Below are 19,340 nucleotides of genomic sequence, written 5' to 3' on the forward strand. Positions count from 1 at the left end.
AAACTCAAAATGGATTAAAGACCTAAATGTAAGGCCAGACACTATCAAACTCTTAGAGGAAAACATAGGCAGAGCACTCTATGACATACATCACAGCAAGATCCTTTTTGACCCACCTCTTAGGGAAATGGAAATAAAAACAAAAATAAACAAATGGGACCTGATGAAACTTAAAAGATTTGCACAGCAAAGGATACCATTGACAAGACGAAAAGCCATCCCTCAGAATGGGAGAAAATATTTGCAAATGAAGCAACTGACAAAGGATTAATCTCCAAAATTTACAAGCAGATCATGCAGCTCAATATCAAAAAAACAAACAACCCAATCCAAAAATGGGCAGAAGACCTAGATAGACATTTCCCAAAGAAGAGATACAGATGGCCAAGAAGCACATGAAAAGATGCTCAGCAACACTAATTATTAGAGAAATGCAAATCAAAACTACAATGAGGTATCACCTCACACCAGTTAGAATGGGCATCATCAGAAAATCTACAAACAGCAAATGTTGGAGAGGGTGTGGAGAAAAGGGAACCCTCTTGCACTATTGGTGGGAATGTAAATTGATACAGCCACTATGGAGAACAGTATGGAGGTTCCTTAGAAAACTAAAAATAGAATTACCATATCACCCAGCAATCCCACTACTGGGCTTATACCCAGAGAAAACCGTAATTCAAAAAGACACATGCACCCCAATGTTCATTGCAGCACTATTTACAATAGCCAGGTCATGGAAGCAACCTAAATGCCCATCGACAGACGAATGGATAAAGAAGGTGTGGTACATATATACAATGGCATAGTACTCAGCCATGAAAAGGAACGCAATTGGGTCATTTGTAGAGACGTGGATGGACCTAGAGACTGTCATACAGAGTGAAGTAAGTCAGAATGAGAAAAACAAATATCATATATTAACGCATGTATGTGGAATCTAGAAAAATGTTACAGATGAACCATTTTGCAAGGCAGAAATAGAGACAGAGATGTAGAGAACAAGCGTATGTACACCAAGGGGTAAAGCAGGGGTGGGGCTGGTGGTGGTGGGATTAATTGGGAGATTGGGTGTGACATATATATACTAATATGTATAAAACAGATAACGAATAAGAAACTGCTGTATAAAAAAATAAAATAAAATAAATCACAAAAAAACACTCAAATACTTAAAAAAGAAAAAAAGAAACAAGGAAACAGACAAACAAACAAACTCCTCTCATAGTTTTGAGCCCACAAGACAGGAAGAACAGTAGTACGGTGCCAAGTATCACAAAGGGGACTTCAGGATGAGGAAAAGAAATCTGGTTTCCTTTCAGAAACAATATTTCAAACTAAGCTTTTCAAATTCATGTAAAGTAGAAATATATTCATTTATGTTTGTTTCTAGTTAGCTAAAGTATTGTCTTCTCCTCAGAGACCTGGATTGAGATCATCCTTTTGATAATATTTTGATTCTGGAAAAGGAATTTACATCATTTTAAATTTTACTGGTGTTCAGGGGGTTTAAAATAAATTGAAATTCGTATGATTTAATTAGTGTCTTAATTGTTATTATTTTATGAGCTCTGTGGTATTCTATTTTCTTCCCAGTCATGAAAAGAATTTGTGTGCCTATTGATGTTTAAAAAGGAGAATCCCTAAGACACAAAATACTTTTCAAAATGTACTTTTCTTCTAGGATCCACTGGTACTCATAGCAATGTAATCTAGACCACAAGTGTGAGGATCTGGTGAAAACTACTGATGCTCACACATCATGTTTCTGTAGTAAAATGCAGTGCTCTACATGAATCTATAATCCACAAGTTCTGACCATTGGACCACTGTCTTTAAAGTTACTTTATTTTTTTGCTGGGAGATCACAAATCATACTTAACTGGATATATGGTAACGTAAATATATTATCCCAACTAATTTATAGTTTTCTAACAACCTGTTTTGAGACTTGGAAAAGAATGTCCTTAAGCGTATCAGACCCAATAAATTTTAAATTTTAAAAAGAAAATGTGAGTGTATAGAAATGCCACTGATTTTTGTATGTTGATTTTGTATCCTACAGCTTTAGTTAATTCTTTTATTAGTTCTAACAGTTTTTTTTGTGGAGTCTTTGGGATTTTCTGTATGTAAGATCATGTCATCTGCTAACAGAGATCATTTGGCTTCTTTTTGATTTGTATGCTGTTCCTTTTTCTTGCCTAACTGCAGTTTTAATTTACTTATATCTTTTAACACCTCTTTCAGTAATGTTTTATACTTTTCTAGGTAGAGGTCTTGCACAATTTTTATAGATTTATTCATGGATATTTGATATTTCATGTTTCTAAAAAGAAATGAGCTATCAAGCCATGAAAAGACATGGAATAATCTTAAATGCATATTGCTAAGTGGAAAAAGTCAATCTGATAGGGTATATACTGCAGGATTCCAACTATATGACATTTTGGAAAAGGCAAAACTATGAAGATAGTAAAAAGATTAGTAGTTGCCAGGGGTTAGGGAGGAATGCAGGATGAATGGGAAGATTTTTCGGTCAGTAAAACTACTCTGTATTATACAATGGAGAGTACATGTCATTATAACTGCCAAAACCCATAGAATGTACAGCACCAAGAATAAACCCTAATGTAAGTTGGGTGATAATGATGTGTCAATCTAGGTTCATTGATTGTAACAAATGTACCCCTCTGGTATGGGATGTTGATATTTGGGGAGGCTCTGCATGTGTACGGACAGGGGGTATATGGAACTCTGTGTTTTCTGCTCAATTTTTCTGCAAACATAAAACTACTCTAAAAATGTTATGTTCATTAACTATTTTGTATTTTGCTTTTATATTTTAATATAAAATGTTGACTATTTTAGAATAAAAATAACTTTTTAGAAGCATAAAATAATTTTAAATTTTTGTTTAACATTGAGTTTAATCTACTTTTTAAATATATATACTAAAATTTCATGTGTTCTGAATACAACTTACTATACTTATTTTGAATCTTTAAGATCTTACTCTCAACAGAACAGAAATTATGTGAAAATCTTGATTATAACAGCATGATTTTGCTGAAATAAAGACAAGATAAACAAATTTAATGAAATAATAAAAAACACAAAAAATCCAAACAAATCATTAACGTCTTTGTAATAATAATTAAGTGTAATCATCTTAATAGTTCGTTGATATTCAGTTATAAAAACTATAGCCTCGGACTTCCCTGGTTGCCAATGCAGGGGACCTGGTCTGGGAAGATCTCGCTGCGGAGCAACTGGGCCTGTGTGCCGCAACTGCTGAGCCCGTGCGCCTAGAGCCCGTGCTCCGCAGCAAGAGAAGCCACCGCAATGAGAACCGCGCACACCGCAATGAAGAGTAGCCCCCGCTCGCCGTAACTAGAGAAAGCTGCACTCAGCAACGAAGACCCAACGCAGCCAAAAATAAATAAATAAATAAATAAATAAATAAATAAATAAATAAATAAATAAATAAAACAAACTCAAAACTGTAGCCTGCCACACACACACACACACACACAGAGATACATTTATCTATTTAGTCATTATGAAGTATATTTTTCAAGATAGAGAAGAGTTTGTTGGCTTGGCTATAACTTTGAAATATTTAGACTTGGACGAGGGTGAGGTCCAGGATCCCTGGTCTGGGGTCCTGGTTGGGAGGGTTCAGGCCTGGCTTCTGGGGTCTGGGCTTCCAGCAGGAAGGTGGCCCGGGGACCCATTTTCTTGCACTGGCTGCACCGCGGGGTCTGTCATCTCGGCCAGGAGTTGGTATGCCACTCTGGGGGCTTGAAAATGCCGCCAACAGCTTTACCCCTGCTAAGGGACTTCTCGCTGCATTTCTAAGCCGCTTTCCCAGAGCTACTCCCCTGAGGATCTTCTTCCGCTCACGTGGGAGGTGGGAGCCCAGTGGAACCAAAGCAGGTTCCAGTAACCCAGCTTCTAAAGCCCTGGTGTCGCACATGCTTGTGCTAGGGAGCGTTTGGCGGTTTATAAATGACTTAGGAGTGCTTTCAAAATCTCGTGTGTGCTGTGCGACAGCCCTGGGAAGTATTCAGAACAGGTATTAAGTCCGTTTAGAGACCTTTCATCACCTTTGGCCAAGAGGGCTTAATGGACTTGCCCAAGGTCACACGGCTGACTTGTGATAGAGCTGCGACTACAAGGGCCATTCTTTGATACTTAGTTTTATACTTTGGGCCATTCGGAAAAAATAGGTTAGGGTCAGATTGCTGAAAATGGCAGATTTAGGACTGTTCGGAAGTAAAACCGGCCACTAGTTCCCCAATCCCCCGACCCTCTTCCTTTAACAAAGAGATGTGCCCATTATTAAAGGAAAAAAGAAAAGACCCGTTCATCCATTTCATAAACTGCAGGGATCGTAATGCCTGAGGGTTGAGGCAGGTAGAGTGAACGTGGTGTAAGACGTTCAGGTTGGTAAGGAACGGGAAATCATAGAACGTGTGTAAACAGAGCAGCTGATTCTCAAATCCAGCCTGCTTTCCCCCCATATGAATAAAGGCCCACTGTGGCCAAAGGTTCCGTTTCTTAAGAGAAGCCAGAAATCTGGATTTTTTAATAATACGGCATTTCCCAAATTTCTGAAGTGTAGGCCAAATAAATTTGCCTGTGGGACTCCAGTATGCACCTTCTATGAAAGTAGATGATGTGGTTCTATCCCCACCCCTATTCCTTTATCCGGCTTTTAATGAGATGTGGGCAGAAACGTTAGAAAATGTGCTTAGGCAAAAGACTTTGGGCTTAAAATCTTCCTTTTTTTTTCTTCCTGTCTGCTATTTCAAGAGAAGCTATTTCTGTCAACATTAAAACAGTGCTCTGGGTTTGGGCATTTTTGTTGCATAACCCACTAAGCTAAAATTCTTTGTCCAGAGACCTGATCTTTAAAGTACATTCCAGCTCAGTGGAAGTCAGATTATATGTCAGATCACTGATGTAGTGTGACAACTGGGGATTTCCATTTAGAAGTAAGTGGACCATTCTCCTTACTGTGGGGATTCACTGTGGAGTCTCATTTCCACAATATTTGAATTGTATTTTTTCAAGCTAAATAACTGAGAAATTTAGTCATTTCATACAATTCAAAACTGCAATCAGCCTAACATACAAAGTTAGGGCCTAATACATCTTCACCTCATGACAACACAAGAATAAATGAAGTCTCCCGTGATCAGTTTGGGAGCCAATTTACCGCAATTGCTGTGGGTTAAAAAAAAAATCACTTCTGGGTACCCAAATAACCTGACGTGATATGGAAGTTGTTAATTAGTTGAAAGCATAGGCCCCCTCTCAAAAATTATGTGTAACACTAAGCAATGTGTTCTTTAATTTTTCACCAGCACATAATAAAAATGTGAATATTGTTTGATCTTCTCAGAATGCTAACTCTACAATATTCTATGACAAACATGTTACTAATAAGAATGCAAAAACATTGTATTACTAATAACGAGAATGCCAAGCATTTACAAACACTACCAAAAGATGTTGATATTAACTGTCAGACTGTATCCTCCCAGCAACTTTGTGAGTTAAAATTTAGTGTCCTTAAACCGATTTGTAGGCAGAAAATGAGATACTAATCAGTGGAAAAACTATATTGAGACTTCTAGTCTCAGTTTTGCACTCATTTCACTTTGGCTTCCTGTTGAAAAATAAAATCTCTAGGAAAAAAAAAAAAAAACCTTCAGGTGTGTGGACTTCCATTTGTGCCCTTGCCCTGGGGCCTGCAAATGCTAGGGGAGGTTCTGGAGATGTCAGGAAGCCTGTGATGTTGGAAACCATCTTTGCACCATAAGGAGAAAATCTACCTGATAACAGAGCCAACTCAGAGAAAAGCAGAGCCAAGAAATGGAGAATGAGACTGAGAACTAGTGATATGATTAATGTCTCCGGGTCCTGAAGATCTACCCATGAAAGTTCAGTTCCTTAAGATAATAAATTCCCACTTTTTTTGCTCAAGTCGAGTTTTCTGTCATTGGTATCAAGTGTCATTCTGATTTGGTTCAGGAAAATTCGATACTTTTAAATGCAGAGTTAGCAGCAGGAGTGACAAGATAGCAGTAGGTAAGGAGAATGGGAAGGAGCCGAACTGAGGAGCTTTTGAAAAATGGGGCATGAGTGAACTGTGGCAGTAAAAGAAATATGAATGCCAGTCCAGGAATGTCAATGTAAAACATCACTTCTTAGCCTTATACCTAAGAGCAACCTAGTGGTCCACAGATAAACTAAAAACTGGTTCACAAAATTTGTATGAATATGTATATGCTGTTTTCTGGAGAGAGAGTTCATAGCTATTCACAGATCCTCAAAAACAAAACAAAACAAAACTGTGAGCTCCCATAATAAGAAATACTGCCCTACTAAATGGGGAAGTCTTCTGAAATAGTGGTGAGATGTAAAATCGAAAAGCTGTACTTTAGAGAAATTATAAAATCACTAATTATGGCAGTGACTCTCAGATTACATACCACAACCACCTGCATCACAGTCACCTGGGGCTCTTGTTTCACATTCACAGCCCCCATCCAGACTCAGTGAACCAGAATCTCTGGGGGCAGGGCCTAGAACACTCCATTTGGAGTGTATGATAGGTCAATATTTTGAAATTTTACATGACTTTCCCACTTGATTGATAATTCTGCAGAATTTTATGTGGAATGCATATTCTTTCAGAATTTCAAAGGCATTGTTTCATTATCTTTGAGCTTTAGATGTTACTGTTGAGAAATCTGATGACATTCTGATTCTTGATATTTTGTGATTTTTTTTCTCTCTGGAAGCTCTTAGGATCTATTCTTTGCCCTTTCCTTCTGAAAACTCCTGTCCTTCATTCCTGGAATTTTTCTTGAATTACTTAATTGATGATTTCTTCCCATCTGGACTGCTCTTCCAATTTTCTTTCTTTTTGAAGAGTATTTTTGTGTTACTTTGCTCAAATCTTCTGTGATTTTTCCCTCATTTCTGTGATCTTCTTTCTAATTACCAAGAACTCTTTCTATTCCCACCCCCCTTTTTTAAAAATTTCATCCTGTTGTGGCTTCATCTTCTCTTGCCTTCCTGGGGATATTACTAAGAGTTTTTTTTTTTTTTTTAATGTCCTCCCTACAATGTTTGTTTCCTCCCATATTCCTTTTTCTGTTGTTCCCTTTATATTATTCAATTGTCTTGTTTGTTGTCCATGATTAAATGCAAGAGATAAAAAGTAAAGAGGGAGCTCTGAGTGGGTGCCTGATGTTTCTGACTTTAAATTTTGCTGTAGGATGATCTGCGGGCATGTTGCCAATATCTTTGGTCAGGCACAAAGTCAGTTATATCCTATTTTAGGTATGGTACCCGAGCAAGTACCAGAGAATTCACCCTCCCCAGAGCATTAAACCTCCAAACTTCAGCCTGGGTGGGAGAGGGGCAGCTGCCCAGAGACATAAGGCTGGAGAAAGGATCTAGAGATTTCACTGCTTCTCAAGCAGCTTTCACCTATTCCCCTTTATTTTCGGACATCCTAACCTCCATCTCCCCTTCACCCCTAATTCCTGAGGCACTTCTTGTAGTTCCAGAACCTTTTGAAGATTCTGTGGTTTAAATTGCGTTGTTTCTCAAGTTTCCGCACTGTTGAGGCCTGGGGCACTTACCCCTCATACTTGTGCTTTCAAGCTTCCAAAATGTTGCTGTCATCTCCCTTCCCTTGTGGGTTGAGGTTTTCACTGGAGTTTAAGCATGGGAGGAGGCGAAATTAGAGGCTGTATTCGAACCGCTGTCTTAACTCAACAGATATCTGTATCTTCAAAATCTTTGGGCCATTCCAGCCATGTAGCACCGTCATCCCTTCCAAGGCATCCTACTTCTCCATTTTGAGGACTCCCTCCAGTTTCAGACTCCACAAGGAGGACACAAACAACTGACACAGAGCCAAAGAGAGGCACATAGATGGTAGGCGATACACACTTGAGTCAACTGTCTGCCGGGCACCGAGGCCCTGGCTCCCTGGGCTCGACGTGCTAGGGGCACCGCGGCCTCGGTCCCTCTCTCCCGCAGCCCCAGATCCCCCGGACTTGGCGACCGCCCAGCTCCTCCCCTGCCCAGCCGGGGAGCTCGGCCCGGCCCCTCCCCTCCCCTCCATAATGCAGGCGCCGCCCGGGAATGCGGGACAGCTCTGCTGATTGGTGAGCCGCTAGCACGGCCTGGCCGCAGCTGCGGAGCCGGCGCCTGGTTCCCTCGCTGCGCGGGGTCCCGGGGCTCGCTCCTCTGCTGCTGCCGTTGCCCCTGGCGCTGCACGTCGGGCTCGGGGCCGACCGCCCGTGCCAGGCCCCAGCGCTGTGCCGTCCCATCACCCATCGCCCCGACTTCGAGGTCAGTGGCCTCTCTTTCCCCTGACGCTCCGGGTCTGGTCCTCAAGGCCCTAAGAGGAGTTACAGTAGAATAACCGAGCCCGAGAATGAGGTGTTGGGGGCGCAAAACCAGCTTTGACCGCTCGCGGAGGGGCCTTTCTGTCCACGGATTTCCTTCAGCCTTAAAGATGAGGAAATTTTGGCTCAGAGAGGTTGAGTAACTCCTCCCAGGTCTCACAGTAAGTATTCCAACCCAGATCTGACTCCAAGTGCAAATTCCTTGCATTGCCCTGCTGTGCCTCTCCCCGGGGGCAGTCTGGCCAGACAAGCAAGGAGGCTGGTAAGGAGATACTCCCTAAGTAGCAAGACCCATTGGTTTCCAAGAGAATTGAGGATGAGTTTGAAAGAATCTCAGCACTCCCACGGTCCAGTGGAAGACTGAACGTTCTGCTTACTTTGCTTTTCTATACCTGCCACACAAGAAGGGGGATAAAAATAGGTCTTTAAGTAAAAATTCCGTCTACCCACCTAAGAATTTATAAGGCCTTGGGCAGCTTTAAGCAAACACCCTTTCGGAGGTAATGTGAAGACCACTTGTCTGCCTAGAGTTTGATGACTGCACCGGGAACTGGACACACCAGGCAGGTGAAAAAGTTCAGTCCAAAAGAGCAATTCTTGTGTAAACATAGCGACAATTGCCAGTTCTTAATCTAGCAGATTATGTTTGAGGCAGGGACATTTAAATGTCCGTTAAAAAAAGTAATATAAATTGCTTAGAAGAAGTAAAAACGGTCGAAGTGTTTATGGAGAACCTGCCTAGTGTGTAAGCCTAACATCTGAAAGACTTTCTGTAGCACCCAATACCTCTTAGTCGGTTAGGCGGCATCTGTGGGCATTTAGAAAACCAATTATGCAAAGAAGCCAAATTTTGTTCATTTGCATGTTGGTGGCTAATGGTCTTTTCTCTCTACTGACCTATATTTTTCAAAGACAAAGACTAGACTGCATTACTTTTTCCCTTATATATTCAATTGGTTCATCAAGCTATTTTTTAGGATTTCTATTATATCACAAGCTCTCTGTATATTTTTAACATATTCAATCTTAGTTATCAGAATTGAAATAGGGGTAAGGTTTGTGACATAAATATGATTCTAAGAAGTCTAAAAACAATGGGCTGTTCAGTTTCACATTTTGTAATTTTTATTATTTCAGTGGGTAACTGCCTAGTAGAAAAATGGGTTATGCACAGTTAATTCTGAAAAATAAACAAAAAACCAAAAAGGAGACAGAAAATTAGGAAAAGCCTGGTTTAATTTTTATAGCTAGCTCTCCAAACCCTCCCCCATCCATTCTCCTCACAGTGGCCCAGTGATCATAGATATCGCTCTCCCTTTCTCTCTCCCCCTCTCCCTGTGTGTCTGTCTGTCTCTCTCATTTTTTAATGCAAATCTTATGATTCTCTGCTTAAAATACTTTAATGCTTCCCATTCATCTCAGGATAAAATAGAAACTCCTCAGTGGTCTACAAAGCCCTACTTGATCCTGCCACCACCTACCTCAGTAGTTTCATCAGTTTCATCTGTTTCCATGTACTTTCAGGATTTCTGTGCTCCTCACTGACCTTCTTTTGGCTCCAGAAATTCAGAATTCTCCTGAGGTACTGAGACCTTTGCCCTTTTTTGTTCCCTCTTCTGAGAATGCTTTTTTGTGCATTGGTACCCCTCCTCTGTCCTGTCTAGGTCATTGCCCAGATTTCAGTCCTCCCCTAAAGAGTGTAGTCCTCAGGGAAGTTTTCCTGCCCTACCAGGGTCGCAGGTCCCCTTTACATGCTGTCATGGCGCCCTGCATTTCCGTGTAGCCCTTAACACTATTGCATTAAATAACCAATGGACCTGGTCTGTGTCACTAATGCCTAACAATATACCCTGCCTATACCTTATTGGGATTCAATAAATATTTGCTAAATCAATGAATTAACACCTTATTTGGGATAAAGTAAAAATGATCAGTGCTTCTAATATTATCTGTGGAGAAAAAAATACGGGAGAAACATAACATCCACCACCTTAGTATTTAACTTGAGCACTAGTCTAAGAAGTAAGGCTCACCAGAAATCATTCATAGTAAATGCAGCATCTGTGAGTCCATCTGCAGCGGCCAGAAACTTGAGTATTTTCAACCTCCTCCCTTTCTCTTACCTTACTCATTCAGTGGGTCAGAGTCCTGTTAATTTTGCCTTCTTAGGATCTTCCAGATTTATTCATTTATCTCATAGTCTCCGCTGCTCCACAACTTTAGTTGAGGTCACCATCATCTCTTGCTTGCATTCTTCCAAAGCTTTCCTATTAGATATTCTGCCTCCAGTTTTGCCTCTTTAAACCATTTCCCACTTCAGCTGAAGGGATTTTTCTAAAATGAATACCTAAAATACGTATATTCTCTTTTTAAAACCCTTTCTCTTGGGATAATTTCTCAAGAGGGCTTCAAGTCCTTTCATGATTTAACCCTGCCTACCACCCTCAGGTTCTTCACTGTTGTCTCCCTCCAAATTTTAGGCGTCAGCCATACAAACCTCCATGCTCTGCCTCCAGGCCTTGACACTTGCCACCATTTCTTCCTAGCCTACCCTCTCCTACTTTCCAGGCCCCACTAATTTCCTCCGCCACCAATTAATTGGGACCCCTATGTCTTATTCACTGTTGTACTCTCAGTGCCTGGCATATGATCAATGTTTAATTGTTACTTTGGGTGGTCAGCATGATATTCTTCTTGGTTTAAGTGAGGGTGCTTATCCCTGTTATTTTGGCAGGTCTTTGTGTTTGATGTTGGACATAAAACTTGGAAATATTATGACTGGTCACAGATTACAACTGTGGTACTTTTTTCAAATTATGACTCAGAACTTATGTGCTATGCTCATTCAAAAGGAGCCAGAGTAGTGCTAAAAGGTGAGTTACAGTTTTTACCAGATGTGTCTAAGCCAATTGGTAAGTTATACTTGCATCATCTGCTATCTTGAATTTCCAAAAAATTCTCTTTTCATGTTTATATTTTTTAGCATCCTAAAATTAATCTTAGATACTGTTTAATTCATTTCTCCGGTAGAGATATTTTAGAAGAATTAAGTAAACTACTGTATGGTTTTGAGCAAAATATGAATCCTAATTAGCATGATGACCCTTAGCTAGCCATAGTCCATGATTTTTTCTTTTAATTTGAGAATATTACTAATTATTCATAATGGTTATTTAGAAGATTAATGACTAATGATTTTCTGTGATCTTGATATATTATTTCTTCATTTGGAAAACTTAATTTGGGGCTTAGTATTCCAAAATTATGAGATGTTTTAAAGACATTTGGATCTCTTTGGAAGTTTGTGAAGTAAATTTTATTAAACTGTGAAAAGCATATATGTACAAAAGATGTATATTTCTTCCATAGGAGATGTATCCATAAGGGATATCATTAATGCTACTTTCAGAGCATCCTGGATAGCTCAACAAGTTAAGCTGGCCAAAACACAATATATGGATGGAATTAATCTAGACAAGAAGTTGCTCGTTCATCACCTGAATATTATGTGTTAACTGCTTTGGTCAAAGAAACTGCAGACTCTTTCCATCGTGAAATTGAGGGATCACAGGTAAAAATTCATTTGTTGTTTTTTGGAAACCCCTTACTTTTCCTATCAAAATGTATTCACGAAGGTATGACAAATAGAATCTCAGTTTTATTGAGTAGGAAGAGTTTCAGTACATCCTAAAAAATTTTCTGGAACTTTTGAGGTTCTTAACTAGAGAAGTTTTATAAAATTTTAAGGTGTCAAATCTGTTCTTTATTCACATCAGGATACAATACTGGAATTGCCCCACCTACTTGCCTTGCAGCAGAGTTAGAAATATTAGATAGGCAATGGGAATCAGGAAGGATTTAGCTGCCCAGGCTCTGCTTTCATCAGTGCAGGACAGAAACAGCTCTTGCCTAAGAGTAGAGGTAGTTCTGGGGAAGTGTCTCACTTGCTCCATAGACTCTGAATTACTTTGCAAAGCACCCAAGGCCCAGTAAGGCTCAAAGCCTAATTCCATAGAACTTGTCAGTGCTATGACAAAAGGCAGTATTCTTCCCTACTACCATAATGAGCATGATCAGAGAGAAGATCACAACATAAGGCATCTTGCCAGGCAATGTGTGAGTAACAGAAGGACAGTGTGGCCCCAGATCAGTGATTCTCAAAACTGGTCATACACCAAGATAACCAGGAATCTTAAAAAAATTAAACACACACACGTACACTGGATCCCACTCCCAGAGATTCTTATTCAGAGAAATGCAAACCAAAACTACAATGAGGTGTCACCTCACACCAGTCAGAATGGCCATCATTAAAAAGTCTACAAATAATAAATGCTGGAGAGGGAGTGGAGAAAAAGGAACCCTCCTACACTGTTGATGGGAATGTAAACTGGTGCAGCCACTATGGAGAACAGTATGGAGATTCCTTAAAAAACTAAAAATAGAGTTGCCATATGATCCTGCAATCCCACTCCTGGGCATATACCCAGACAAAACTATAATTCGAAAAGATATATTCACCTCAGTGTTCATAGCAGCACTATTTACAATAGCCAACACATGGAAGCAACCTAAATGTCTGCTGACAGGTGACTGGATAAAGAAGATGTGGTATATATACACAATGGAATGATCACACTCAGCCATAAAAAAGAACGAAATAGTGCCATTTGCAGCAACATGGATGGACCTAGAGATTATCATATTAAATGAAGTAAGTCAGAGACAAATATCATATGTTATCACTTATATGTGGAATCTAAAAAATGATACAAATAAACTTATTTACAAAACAGAAATAGACTCACAGACAAAGAAAACAAACTTATGATTACCAAAGGGGATAGCGGTGTGGGGGAGGTAGGGGGGAGATAATTAGTAGTTTGGGATTAACATATATACACTACTATATACAAAACAGATAAACAAAAAGGACCTACTGTATAGCACAGGGAACTATATTCAATATCTTGTAATAACCTATAATGGAAAAGAATCTGAAAAAGAATAGGTATATATATATGTACAACTGAATCACTTCGCTGTACACCTGAAACTAACACAACACTGTAAATTAACTATACGTCAATAAAAAAGTATATTACAGAAATTATAAAGGAACACATTAGGATGTTTCCTTCTTAAAAAAAACTATACAATAATTTGTTAGTGGACACACATAAAAAATGATGTAAATTTTGACATCCAAAACATAAAATGTTGGGTGGTGGAGTATAAAAATTTAGAGCTTTTGTATGTGTTCTAAGTTAACAGTTTAAAATAGACTGTTGTAACTATAAGATGTTTTAAAAAATTATTTTATTTCAATATAATTGACATGTATAGTATTATATTAGTTTCAGGTGTAAAACATAATGATTTGATATTTGTATATATTGCAAAATGATCACCACAATAAGTCTAGTTAACATCCATCACCATACATAGTTACAAAATTTTTTTTAATGTAAGCCACATGATAACCACAAAGCAAAAACCTACATTAGATATACAAAAGAAAATCAGAAAGGAATCAAGCATGCCACTACCGGGAATCACAAATCACAAAGGAAGAGAGCAAGAAAAGAAGAAAGGAAAAAAGGAATTAGAAAATAGCCAGAAAACAATTAACAAAATGGCAATATTACATAGAAACCTATCAGTAATTACTTTAAATGGAAATGGACTAAATTCTCGAATCAAAAGACACAGAGTGGCTGAATGGATTAAAAAAAACAACAAGATCCAACTATACGCTGCCTATAAGAAACTCGCTTCAGCTTTAAGGACACACATAGACTAAAAATGAAAGGATTGAAAAACTAGTTCAAGGCAAATGGAAACCAAAAGTGAGCAGGGGTAGCTATATTTATATCAGACAAAACAGACTTTAAGCCAAAAATGGTAACAAGAGACAAAGTTCATTATATAATTATAAAAGGGTCAGTTCATCAAGAAGATATAACAATTGTAAATATTTATTGTGGGTGCTCCACATCAGAGCACCTAAATATATTAAACACTAAGATATCTGAAGGGAGAAACAGACAGCAATATAATAATAGTAGAGGACTTCAGTACTCCACTTTCAGCAATGGACAGATTATTCAGACAGATAATCAATAGGGAAACATCAATAAGGAAACTGTAGTTAGATACAGTTAGGCTGGTAAAAGGTATAAACTTTGTTGTAAGATGAATAAGGTCTGAGGATTTAGTGCATAACATGATGACTATAGTTGATTGTACTGTATTGTATAATTTGAAATTTGCTGAGAGTAGAATTTTAGTGTTATCACCAAAATAAATAAATAAATAATAAATAAATAAAGGTGATGGCTATGTTAATTAACTTGATGGGAATACTTTTGCATATATATGCATATCATTATGTTGTACACTTAAAATATATTACAATTTTACTCATCTATTATACCTCAGTAAAGCTGAGAAAAAACTGCTAGGCTAGACAGTGAGTTTTTTGAAGGCAGGGACCAGTTCCTTGATGTCTAACACAATGTTTAAAAATTACTTATTGAATATATGAATGATACCTGCCTTTCAAAATTTTAAATCTAGTTAAGTAGGATATATATAGTATAAACTAATGACTCTAAATCTATCTCAGAATCACCTGGAAGTGCTTGTTAAAAATATGCCCAGAAGTTGATTCTGGCATAGATTCTAGGAACTGTATTTTTACCAAGTGTTATAGGTGATTCTGGTGTAGTTGGTCAACATGAATTTGAGAATCACTGGAAAAATAATAAATGATGTAACGATCAACATCTCTATGGCTTTATACAAGTAGGGAAGGTTTGTCAGTGTGGAATTCAGCTTTTCAAATGAGTACAATTTAGATCAAGGATAGCAAATACCTGGTATGCAGGCCACCATACTCCTCTCCTCACACATTTTGGTCTCAGACACTTTTCCTTCATTCTGTAGATTGCTGTTGTTAATAGGGTAGAATTAATGTATGGGAACTTATTTGCTAGTCCTGATTAAGCTATAGTGAAAGAGCAAGGGGGAAGAGACTGAGCAAAGACTTTGCAGTAGGAATGTCTATTTCCATGTTTGAGGGGCAAGTAGAGCAATTTGGGCTACTATGTCAAGTTCATGTTAGTTAAGTTAGTGGGAAGTACAGTTGCCAAGATGAACCAGATTGTGGAAGATCCAGGATGTGACACTGAAGAGTATGCATTTTATTCTGTATGTAATGCGTAATGTGTATAGAAAGTATTTGGGGAAGATTATTTATGGTAGTACGTAAAAAAGTCTAGAGGAGAAAGAAAGACCTGTAAGGACTAAGCCAGTAATCCAATAACTTGGAATTTATGGTTTGAATTGGGATGATGGCATAACCCTAACACTCAGCAAGTGTTCAATATTCATTGAATTAATTAATTAATGGAAAGGAATGGGCAGAACAACTGTGAGAGGCCACCCAAAGAAAAATGTGAGATTAGTTATGGGGTGTGAGGGAAGAAGAGTCAGAAAATGGCTCAAAGGTTCTTAAACTGGTGACCAGAAAAAAATGACTAATATAGAGCCCCAGGAAGGAGAAATGAGTTTTTGGGAAAAGACGGTAATTTAGGATTATAGAATTTGTGATCACAGAATTAAAGAGCTAGAAGTGCTCTTGAAGAATTCTTTCTACACCTTCATTGTTACATGTGGGAAAACAGATCAGATATTTAAAATGAAATAACCTAGTTATAAGAGAGCCAAGATAAGAACCAAAGTCTTTTGATTTCTTTTCTAATATACTAATGCTGCCTTCTCAAAAATATGAGATTAACCATGACAGGAAACCCAGGTGAAAATATTCTCACTGCTCAGGAGAGAGGTAAGGACTTACAAAATGGATTTGAAATTTACCTGCTTAGAGGTAATCACTTTCTCTATTACCTTATTATACTTCCATTTTCTAAGAGGGGACAGCGATAAAATGAAGTCCAATATGTAAAAATTTCACTTTATAACCTATTTTGCTGGAGAGCTTTGGGGAAAGCCTATTCTTACAAAGCAGAGCTTCCTTTAGTGTTAATAATGAAAGAATTACAGAGAGAATTTTGAGAAAGTCCTAAAAAGAGTTATAGTAGAATAAATTAGCCAAAGTGTAAATATTTAACTAAAATACCTCAATTTTTTGTAATATTAATCAATACATTTATTGAGAGCCTAATTAAGAAGAAAACTTTTAATGAAGATTTAGAATGTTTGCAGACATATATTAACAAAATAAAGCTAATTAATATTCAGTTAAGGCAATAAATCTTTTTTTTTACATTAGGTCTCAGAACTTATTTATTTTATAACTGAAAGTTTGACCCTTTGACCAACATCTTAAGGCAATAAATCTTTTAAAGAGATTCATCCTTATTGAGGACTGGCTCACTATTCAAAATGAAAGATAATTTAACACTCAAGTTTTATTTGAATATTTACATAAAATAAGACCATTTAAGTGATTTGTTCAACATTTTGAGTTGATTAATTTATACTTGTAGCCATAAAACACCACTACTCTTTAACTATAATGTTGGACTAAACTTACCATGTGAAGTAATTGTAAATCAAGGGCTCAAACTGCCAACACAGTCCAGTAAGCTTGTGCCAAGAGATGACCTATTTAGCTTGCACAGTATTTTTAAGAACTTTTGTATTTGAATTCTTTTAGTGTGCTTTTACTCTCTAGTTGCTTATAGGCCCTACCACACCCTACTGTGATTATACCAGTTTCCTTCAATCAGTCGAGTTGCTAGTCTGTCCTCTGAAGGCATGTGACTTTAAAACTCCTCTTCTACACAGTGCCTGCTCCTGGTCATTGTATATGTCCAAATATGCCTGGGTCCAAATATATGTCCATTACCTAAATATATGTCCAAAATATATGTCTGGGTCAGTCCGTGTAGGCAAAAAATATATTTCTTAGACTTGTTCTAGTTCCATACATGTCAAACCTTACGTCAGACACATAAGTGGTTCTTTTTGAGGGGGGGAGTAATATGAGGCAAGAGAATATATAATCAACAATACATCTGCCATAATATGCATATTTGATCATGTTACATAAAATGGTTTTCCCACAGGTAACCTTTGATGTATCGTTGGTCTCCAAACTGCGTAGGTAGGAGGTGCTATAATTATACCGGAATTGCATATGCTTGTGACTTTCTCTTTGTGATGTCTTATGGTGAACGAAGTCTGGTCTGGTCACAATGTATTGCAGGAGCCAATTCTCCCTATACTAAGACATTAACTGGTAAGAATTCACAAAACAATCATTTATCAGCAATATTAATTCTATAACCTCAAACATTAAGATATATTTTAGTATTTCTAAGTCATTTGTATACCTTTTCCGTTTGTAACGCTTTCTTGAAACATATTAAAACCTCTTAATTTGAGAGCTTTAAAGTTTACAAAAAGTTTTAAAGTTCTGAAGTTTTCAATTACCTCTAAAAAATCTTGGGAGGTAGGTGTATTATATTAACCCTCTATTATAGATAAGATGAAGGGTGTTAAGTTCTCATGATTGCACAGCTATTAAGTATTATATGGTTGGAACTCAAGCAGGTGTTCTAACTTCAAGTCAACACTCTTGTCAGAAAGTTACACGAAGAAGATATTTGCTTACTTAGAATTTGATAGTTTTGTTGAAATAACCAATGTTAAATAATTTAATAGCAAAGGTAGCTATAAAGTGAGTACCTATTATACATGATTGATAGGATTGGCTTTATCTTATTTGGCATTTACTATTAGTACCCATACTACATTAAAAATTATATTCCTATTAGAATTAAGAGTACTTCTGTTCTGTCATTCATATGATGTGGCCTTTGCATTATCCTTTCCAAAGTTTGGATTGGTTTGTATCCCATCAACCAATTGAATTAAAGATTGCTTGCTGTCTTTTGGACTTAAGTGAGATTTTCTGGGATAGTTAGCATAGATTTAAGTGTTGAGTAATAAATAAAAATTATTTTCTTTTTCATATAGAGGTAAAATCATAGAACCTGGCCTCATTTTATCATGTCCTAATTGTCTGGATAGAATAGTCCGATCATAAGCATATACTATTTAAAATTTGAAAAATAATTTGTGTTATAATACAAAATAATTATTTAACCCAATGTTTGCCAACTGTGTTTATGAAAGAGATGATAATTATGTATATCAATAAAAGGTTCATTATCAAATATGTTTGGGAAATGATGCATACTCCACCCCTCTCTTGGATATTTAACAGTACACAATAACTTTAAAGCCTCTGAAAAACAGCGAATTTACTCAACATTCTAGCTAATCTTGGAACATATCTTGGTGGGAAAACATAATCTGCAGCACGGGCAAGAAAGGGATTGATGATAGTACCAGGAATTTGTTCATTTTTCTCTTTGTTTCCTATAACTACAGATTATCTGCTACAGAGTAAGATGGGGTCATTCCTTATCCCAAGCTGTAATCCATGCTTATAGGATATTGAGAAAATGTGGAACACTTGTGTGTTCTGTAAGTTACTGTGAGACCACACCTGCCAGAAAGTTTAAGACTTATAGAACTTTTTTAAAGCTTTAGAATCTAGAATATCAAATCCATGCCTTAGCAGTTAATAGACACAATTAGCATGCTTTCCTAAAATGTGTCATTGTTACTAAAATATCATTGTTCCTAAAATTAAATTTTGTGAATTTTTTGCTTCAATTTGACCTAAATTGTTTTGAATGTTTTCTATTATTCAAAAAGAAATTGTTTAGAAAGTGATACCAAATTTATAGTTCTTAAGGGATGACTTTTATAATATATTCAAAAAACACCATATTAGTATTTTACATAAATGTACCTGTTGTTACAAACTTGGATTCTGAGTGGTTGCATAGCTTGTATGAACACATT

General features: G+C 37.4%; 2 protein-coding genes across 2 annotated transcripts in view; one reads left to right on the plus strand and one right to left on the minus strand.

Moving 5' to 3' along the window:
- The window catches only part of CTBS (chitobiase), a gene marked incomplete at its 5' end in the record, with an annotated part of 71,805 nt that overhangs the window by 47,645 nt on the left and 4,820 nt on the right, over positions 1 to 19,340 (plus strand). Inside the window, 7 exon segments of the mRNA XM_082453898.1 lie at positions 8,157 to 8,379; positions 9,960 to 10,017; positions 11,170 to 11,308; positions 11,805 to 11,909; positions 11,912 to 12,006; positions 17,531 to 17,548; positions 17,550 to 17,703. Coding sequence (XP_082310024.1) covers positions 8,157 to 8,379; positions 9,960 to 10,017; positions 11,170 to 11,308; positions 11,805 to 11,909; positions 11,912 to 12,006; positions 17,531 to 17,548; positions 17,550 to 17,703 — 792 coding nt within the window.
- SPATA1 (spermatogenesis associated 1) overlaps positions 1 to 19,340 on the minus strand; it is a 101,514-nt gene that overhangs the window by 31,878 nt on the left and 50,296 nt on the right. The gene's annotated exons all lie outside the window — the stretch shown is intronic.

The sequence above is a fragment of the Balaenoptera physalus genome (assembly GCF_965194825.1).
Source record: "Balaenoptera physalus genome assembly, chromosome: 1".
NCBI lineage: Eukaryota > Metazoa > Chordata > Mammalia > Artiodactyla > Balaenopteridae > Balaenoptera > Balaenoptera physalus.